This window comes from Etheostoma spectabile, chromosome 18 (genome assembly GCF_008692095.1).
Source record: "Etheostoma spectabile isolate EspeVRDwgs_2016 chromosome 18, UIUC_Espe_1.0, whole genome shotgun sequence".
NCBI lineage: Eukaryota > Metazoa > Chordata > Actinopteri > Perciformes > Percidae > Etheostoma > Etheostoma spectabile.
In genome coordinates, this window is record NC_045750.1 from 22895887 (window position 1) to 22904717 (window position 8831).

An 8831-nucleotide genomic window follows, 5' to 3' on the forward strand; every position below is an offset into this window, starting at 1 on the left:
TGATGGTATTGCATGATGGATAAGTATCTGCCTATATTTCTCAGCATTGAGGATAACATTAATCCTGACCAAATCTCCAAATCCATTTGCAGAAATGCAGCGCCAAACTTGCGAGCAAGGAACCTCCCCCATGCTTCACTGTTGTCTCCAGACACTCATTATTGTAGCACTCTCCAGCCATTCAGCGAACAAACTGCCTTCTGCTACAGCAATATATTTCAAATTTTGACTCATCAGTAAAGCGCACCTGCTGCCATTTTTCTGCACCCCAGTTCCTAAGTTTTTGAGCATATTTGATTCTCTTGGCCTTGTTTCTATGTCTGAGGTATGGCTTGTTGGCTGCAACTCTTCCATGAAGACCACTTCTGGCCAGACTACCAGACAGTAGATAGGTGTACCTGGGTCCCACTGGTTACTTCCAGTTCTGAGCTGATGTCACTGCTGGACATCTTCCCATTTTGAAGGGAAATGAGCTTGATGTGTTTTTCATCTGCTGCACTAAGTGTCCTCGGCCGACCACTGCGTCTACGATCCTCAGCGTTTGCCGACTTTTTTGCAAGTGTACCTATAAGAATTGATGCTGGTTTGAAGGCAAAGGGTAGTAACACTAAATATTGATGTGATTTAGATTTTTCTTTTGTTCGCTCACTTTGCATTTTGTAAATTGATAAAAAATAAATATCATTTATATTTTTGAAAGCATTCTTAGTTCACAGCATTTTTTCACACCTGTCTAAGACTTTTGCAAAGTACTGTATATGTCCAAGATGTACCGTCTTGGGAGTGCAGCACAGCCCAAAAACTGTCACATGTCATATTAAATAGAAAATGTACAGTATTACATTTCTCCTCATTAATGTGAGGCAGTCTCAAAACTGTTCTACGCAACTGCTGTCAGTGACATGATTTCTGAACAGCAGGCAGTCATACATACAGCAATACACAGCCCATACAGTATTCATGACATTACACAGAATATAAGGTCTGTATAAAAAAAGAAACACCGGCAAAACCTGATTCAAGCCCGGGGGAAGTTTGAGAAATTATGCCAGTCCAAACCTGGAGGGTCGGTCCAGGACCAATCGGGTTCCAACAGCTATTTTCAAAGCTCTAATACATTGTGCATGCAAGGGGTAGTATATACTACCCCATGACTTTTAAACTGACTTTTAAAAGTGCCCTTCTAAGGATTAATTTAATATTAAAACTGTTGCAGATTAACTTTTGTTAATCAATGTATTAATGAGCCACTATACTGTCTAGCCCTATCTCAATTTGTAGCAACATACTGTACTTACAAACAAGTAAACTGATGAGAAGGGATTCAGCTAGTACAGTATCTGAACCGAGGGAATAAAATGCAGAGGCATGAATTTAGTCACGACAGCATTAGCAACATCAGCACATTTTAACACACCTCAAGTCTCACTGTGTAAAGTCAAAAATCAACTGCTGAACAGACTGAAGCTTTGTTCCGCAGCTCCAGAAGTGGAAGGCAGTCATGCGGCCCCATGGGGTTATCACCCAGCGGCAACAGCACTCCCCTAATGCAGAGATACGACCGTTCGGAGGCCGATCTGTGGCAGGCAGCAAAACAGGACCAAAGAAGAATGAGTGTGTGGAGCATTAGGGACATATGACTTAATGTTTTCTTCTTGCGAGTAGAAGGTCAGGGAGGCACACTGGCTCGGTTTGGAGTGTTTCTGGAGTGTGGAGAGTTTCCTAGGCAGTACGCTGCTGCCTTTTCTTCATCTTTGTGCTAATATCATGGGAGTGCTACTAAAATAGATAGCTGCACTTCGGCTGAGACTAGGTTAACTCGATCAGACAGCCCCAGCTTCCTAACTGGGCTCCCACCGGAAGTTTAGCTCTTTCAGGACAGGACATGTACTCCACATTACATAACATTCTACATTCTATCTTTCATTATTTAAAAACAGCACATTAACAACACAGAAGTGAAATGTTTCGGTCTTAAATAGTTTATAAGACAGACCTTTCTCAATGTAATGCAGATGTTGATTTCTATTCTTCTTAAGTCATTAACAACATGTTATCATCCCGCCGGCCTTCTACAGTCTGGTTGTAACGACCTACTCTCCAGATACTCATTATTCCTCCTAAAAGTATGGTACTTTACACACCAAGTTCTAAAGCCTACGAGTTCACCCCGAAAATCTCTGTAAAATAGTGAAAAAGTGAAGGACAATCTGAACAATAGTCTGATAACATACTCTCCCACAGCTCGGAGCGTCCCTCTCTCCGCCGTCTCATAAAAGCTTAATGCGTCCAAGCTCTTGAAATCCAGACAAGGAGAGGCCAATTCACCAGTAGAAAGAAGTTAAATTTCACTGCAGAACCTTCCCCAGCAAAAAAAGAAAAAAGGCTTTTCCAAAGCCACTTTGCGCAGAAAATCCTATTAAATCTTTCAGCAAAGCTTCCATAAATATTGTGAGGGAAGTGTCCCAAGTCACACTTCCGGCTGTCTGCTAAAACAGAGCAGTGTCCACTTTGCTTGGAAAAGCTAACGCTAGTAGACAGTGGCAACGTCACTGCCACTTTACAACCATCTGTCGGATACCAGAAAAGATATTTCAACTTTGTCAAACTACTTCATCACTACTGTTAACATTTTGCATCTTGTAACCTACTTTGCACACAGACATATCGATAGAAAGTAAAACACACAAGCACACCGACCACATAGATTTCTTCTTAGCACATAAAAGGAGTTCGTAAGTAAAAGCCCTTTACTAAAAAACGTCAATAAGCCTTCTGACAAACCCAAAACGACTTTAAAATGATCAATACAAGAGAGAAAACACATTTGCCAGATAGAGAGGAATTATTGGAAAGAAGTCTCACCTCTTTCACAGGTGCTATCCCAGAAGCCAGTTCCAGTACAGTCACAGACGAAGCGGTTCCATCCCTCCTTACATGCTCCGTGGTTCTTGCAGGGGTTGCTGTCGCACTGTTTCCCCGTCACCTTACTGCACGAAGACTTGATACCGGTTGCATTTTGGGACTGAGCTATCTGCCGAATGTCCTTGCTGCGCCCGTCGATGAACAGATCCCGGACGCAGCCCACGTAGCCGTAGTTGAGCATAGCGGTCCAGAGCTCCGTGGGGAGCACCAGGCCCGCCCGGCTGTCAGGCAGACCACCCAGATAAAGGTCCCCCTCCAGGTCCAAGATCTCGTTTTCCCCGCTGGCTGTGAAAGGGGTCCGGCGGCTGTTTACCGAGATGATGCCTGGAGGAAGAAAAATCCATTCATTATTACTGTAAATACTGGCCTACACTGCTCAAATGTACATGTCAGCATGTCATATAATCTACTCCTATTATATGCTTTAACGAGACTGTTGGGGGAGTGAGATAATCTTGGAGATCTTGTTTCTGGTTGATTTTTTTTTTTAAATCAAGTGTAATGTTCTACTACTAAGTGATCTGCCATATTTAGTTCGCTGCCAGAAGAGAACACTTGCTTGCTTGGTTGAAATAACAGGAACTCCACTGAAAGCCAGTGACATGTATTGCCCTCAATTTTCAATATGTGGCACTGATATTTTAGGACTGAACACAAATGATGTTGTCAGAGTGAATGTGAGAATAACAAGCCCCTTTTATTTGTTGAATATTAGGTAAAAATGCAGATAGATCTTTGATAATTTGCAACCAGAAGCTCTAAGAAATTGGAGGTGCTGGTAAACACGAGCAACAAACTTGTTAAAAAAAAAAAGTCTGTGTCTGTGATGACGTGGTCTGATTAGGTCAACTCTGAAACACCCTCTTCAGGATGAGAGAACTCTATTTGAGTCGTGCAAATTACAGAATAGAGGGCAGAAAAAAAACAGTCAGAGAAGAAATAAGTTTGCATCCAACAAAATAAGCACTCCACTGGCATAGGATCTCTGTGTGGTCTCTGTATGTTCCATGAGGCAATTTTAAATATAATTTACATCCTTTCAACCCAAATTAACATACTATCTATGCATCAAGACAAAGCTGATGCAACAAGGTTTATGGAAGTAAAAAACTAAATGATTGCGAGATCTTTAAGCAAACTAGAAGTTTAAGTAAAGCAAGTCTTTAATTAAAACCAAGATCATTAATAAACCAGAAATTGCAAGTGAGACTTTTGGCCAAAACAAAATGAAATATTTTGCTGTGTGTAACGTAACATATCTGTGCAATACACCTGTGCATCTTATTTATTTACTTATTTTTTAATAATAACCGTGCACTTTAATATCTTTATAAGGGGTTGTCTTTAGGGGCCAAGGGCAATATGCATTTATATTTTTTGCAATTTAGGAATGCAATTTATTTATTTTTATTGGTACTTTTTACTAGTTTTGTGACATTTTATTTATAACGTAAATGCTTTGTGTGTCTTTTTAAACTCAACTTGACTCTGAGTAACTACTGCACAAGAGTTCCTATGTGTGAAAACAAATAAAGTTCTTGATTCTTGATTCTGGATGTACACTTGCAATTAAATAATAATCATAGACTGGGCCTTGAAACCTAAATAATTAAAGAAAGAAGAAAAAGAGGGTTTACCTTTACTCTGTTTTACAATTATTCCCTCTCTCTGCACCTCTCTGTTAGCCCACACTGAGATGGAGCTGAAAAGAGCACGGTCTTTACACAAACTTCAAATTTAGCCATTCCGCAAACGTCGTAATACAAGTTGTCACATTTTACTTGTGTTATATAGTCTGTTGCAGCCAGACAGAGAGATTCTGGCTGGATATCTTTGTGGACAAGAAATTGAATTCACTTGCAGCTCATTAACATTTCACTCAAGCCACAAGTGTGATTATGCCTGTTCTTAACCATCCCTCAGTCTGCTATCCATATATCTGTCACATCCCTCTTTTTCCCAGTGAAAATCCTACTTTCTACTCTGCTATCGCACTGGGGGCTGTGCCGGTGATTAATCAAAGCAGCGAGCTCTGACACGCCGCTAAATTGGCTGCTCTAACCTGATATATAACACAGGCTGTAGCGCCGACTAACACACCCTGGTTCTCTGGAGGATCGCACCTAATACAGAGACTGTGTTGGGTTTTGCAGCTCTAGGCAACAGAAGTTTCTAACCCTTTTCTCTAATATAATCTTCTACTACTTTCTGTGTATGTGGCCATGTTTTGAGGTCAGAGGACATACAGATGGAAGGAAGCGAGGGGAAACAGAGTCAGTAACTATCTAGAGAGAATTATGGCTTCATCCCGGCAATAAATCCCGGCTGAAATTAATATATTGAGGAAGTTTATATAATTCTGGGGTTGTGAGGAAGAAGCTGAAACAACAAGTCTTACAGCTGGTGCAGTTCCATTGTGGACGCTAGAGTGAGTCTACAGCAGGGGCCGGCAACCAACTTAATATGAAGTGCCATTTTAAAATGTTCTTGGTAATCAGCATTAAGCCTGCCATCATCTTCTGAGCCGGTATTTTTTCCCTTTGCGCCACATTCTGTCAAGAAGGCAATGAGTACTAGCCAATCAGAGGCAGAATACTGTAAGGCGGGTCTTTGCAGAATGCGGAAGGGAAAAGTCATTCAAACTAACAGGCTGCGCAATAGTATAGAATAGTAGCATAGAATGGTAAAGTTATCTGGAAGAAAATGGTCTTGCAAGTTTGTGCAAAAGTGATGATAGTGAAAATTATTTCCATATTTCCTATTTATATTTTGTATTCCGAAGAAAACTTTTTATTGTCAGTTTTTGTTAAGGATTAGTTGATTTGTTAGTCAACTATTACAACATTAATAAATGGCCATTTTTATAAGTTTATTTTAAGCTAGAGTCTACAGCCATGCCATAGGCTATGTGATGCTGCACAGTGTCGTTTTGGCTAAATGCTAACATCACATGTTAGCATGCTCACAGTGACAATGATATGATTGATTGGCATGCTGTCACTTGCAATTTAGCACTAGACACAAAGTACAGCTGAGGTTAAAGGGATTATAATGCTGCCAGCATGGCTAAAAATACAAAACTTTATTATATTGGTAAAAGCCTCTCACATCTATAATTTTGTTGTTTATATTATAAATGAAATACCTTTGGGTTTGACCATTTAAAACAGCACTTTGGGCTAGTGTAGTGACAGGCATGGGGGGATGGGCATTTATTATTTTTGACATTTTAAAGACTTCTCGCTACAGTACCTCATGCATTGTAATACTTAATACATGAAGTGCTGTCATAATGGAAACAAATCTGGATTTTCTTTTTATTTCCCCCCAAAAAGAGGAATGATAATCTATAACAAAGTTACCGCAGCAATACTGCAGGAAGTACTAGTCATTCTTCACTCAGTATTTTAGGATATATTGCAAAGGAAGCACACTGTTATTTCCCTTGGTTTGATCCCTCTGTATAGCAGTTCAATTTTTGCCTTGTCAGCTCTGCCTATAAATTCATATACAGCATAGCCAAAGGCTACATATTTTTAATTGAGCCAGGAGTTCAGCTTCTTGATCGAAGCCTTTCTTAACTATGCGTTTGTGTGTAAAAAAAAGAGAGAGAAATGAAAAACGAGAGACCCCCGGAGCTTTTCCACCACACCAAGCTGATCACAGTTTAACAACCTGTGACAGTGATGTTAAACAGAAACAAACTTTCTAACTAATCGTAAACATTGTGACTAAAGGTAGCTTGAAGAAAATCTGCAAAATTTCAGTTACGACTTCCAAATGAAAATGGATTTCTGGCTAGAGTTGCTCCGATATAAATACCAGTATCGGGAAAGTCTCCGATACTTCCTAAAATTCTGGTGTCGGTGAGAACGCAAGTCTATGCGTTGATCCGATACCAAGTAATTTAGCCTTGGATAAAACGGCTGTTTACTATGTACAGAAGCATACACAGCAATTTTTAGATTTGTTCATTGATGCTCTATTTCAGTTATTATCACTGACTATATCCACTAAGTTTTATTTCTGGGATTGTTTTGGTGCCGCCGAAAACGCCGTTGGATGTCACTCTTTCCGGCCAGATATCCGTTTCTTTCCGATTTCTTTGCGTTGATAATTTGTTGGATTTCTGAGGACTATGGTTAACTGCTCCTCAGATCTCTAACAGCTAAATACAGACAGCTAGCTAGACTAACTGAGTTTGAGCGTACACATTTTCCACCAAAACAAGTTCCTTCCTGAAGCTATTTTAAAGAGGCGCCGTTGCTCCATCTGGCGCTTAGCACCGCCCAAGACAATTGTGATTGGATTAAAGAAATGCCAATAAACCAGATCATGTTTTTCTCCCATCCCGGAATGCTGTGAGGACTAGCCAAACCCTCCTCCGCAGCGTTGTGGAGGAAGGTCTGGCAATGCAAGAATATGACTGAATAGATAAAAAACAAAGTTCTATGGCATTTATTCTTTGTATGTATTTGTTCATGTTTTTGTAGTTTACAGCTGCTAAAAAAAACTATTTTTAACACACTGGTATCGGATCGGTACTCAGTATCGGCCCATGCACAAATTCAGCTATCGAAGCAGTTTTTGCCTTCCTTCCCTTTCCCCTTTCCCCTCCATGCTTACCTGAGCGGCCGTCCCTCTGGATGTCCACGTGGTGCCAGGCGCCGTCGTTGATCTTAGCCTGTGTGGCCTTGACTTTGATGGTGCCGGAGCCCATGTCCAGCAGCAGGTACAGCCCCCCTTCCAGCAGCTCCACCGCAAAGAAGTCCACCTTGTTGTTCTTCTGGCCCTTTGCGTCCCGGCGGTCCTGGGGCTTGCCGTGGGTGAAGAGTATTAACCCATTGGGTTCCGAGGTGCGGAAGTCAAAGGAGATGGAGCCTACGCGTTTGGTGTTCCACTTGGGCAAGGCCAGGTACGAGTCCGGCGTCTCGAAGTTGATGGGGTCGAGGGTGGGAACGTTTTCACACTTGAAGACCACGTCACCCTGGAGTTTCATCTTGGGGTCCACGATGCGGGCAAGGCGGGACAGCTCCAGCCGGATATCGTTGTTCTTGTACACCACCTGGGGAAGAAATACAAATGTTTGGGATATTGATCATGCCGTGCATGCAAGTGTAAAGATGATATACCTCAGTGTGAATTTTGTCTTGGAGGGATTTGTTTTTCATTTAGTTTTTTTTCCAGTAGGGGATAATTTGCCACTGCAGAATTGCACTCCAATGCAAACTGTAATATCATAGCGTCATACTTTAGTGATATTCCATATTGCTGATTTCGAGGACAGCTGGATCGATAAAACTAATATCTTCTAAAGTGTGTGTGGCCCAATTTGTTTCTCAGTCATTTTCTATTTCAACTCCAATTTCTCCAAGATGAAAAGGAGATTGTACATAAATGCATCACTGTATTTTCATTAGATTGAACACCTGCCGACTGAGCGTGAAGTGCGAGAAGCGATTGCTAAATTATTAGTGAGTCATTCTCTGTGATGTTCAAAAACAGCAGTATTCATGAAGATGGGGTCAAAAAATGAGCATCTGTGACCCTGTGAGAATATTGACAATATTCTACTTAATTCACCCACAATAAACTTGCTCCAACCCCCTAATCCACAAAAGCAGAAAGCAGCCCCACATCATAGTCAAACACAACAAAATACCACAGAAAGAGAGAGTAGAATATTGTCAATTGGAATCCATTGAGGCAGAAAATTAATGTTTCTATTTTTTTTTTCTCACGAAAGGAAGACAGGCTTTTTCTGTTATATGAGGGCAGTGTGTGCGCAGGAAACAGCAACACTGTTAGGGGGAGCACAGCTGTCAGCAAACTGATTTTACTGCTGTGGGATTACCGATAATCCTGGAAGATTTGACAGTAAATCAACACAGGTGACCCGGGCGCTG

General features: G+C 41.1%; 1 protein-coding gene across 1 annotated transcript in view; it reads right to left on the reverse strand.

Moving 5' to 3' along the window:
* nrxn3b (neurexin 3b) overlaps positions 1-8831 on the reverse strand; it is a 324175-nt gene that overhangs the window by 212304 nt on the left and 103040 nt on the right. Inside the window, exons 9-10 of the mRNA XM_032543642.1 lie at positions 7552-7990; positions 2866-3249 (exon numbers count right to left, since the gene is read on the reverse strand). Coding sequence (XP_032399533.1) covers positions 2866-3249; positions 7552-7990 — 823 coding nt within the window. The remainder of the gene's footprint in view (positions 1-2865; positions 3250-7551; positions 7991-8831) is intronic.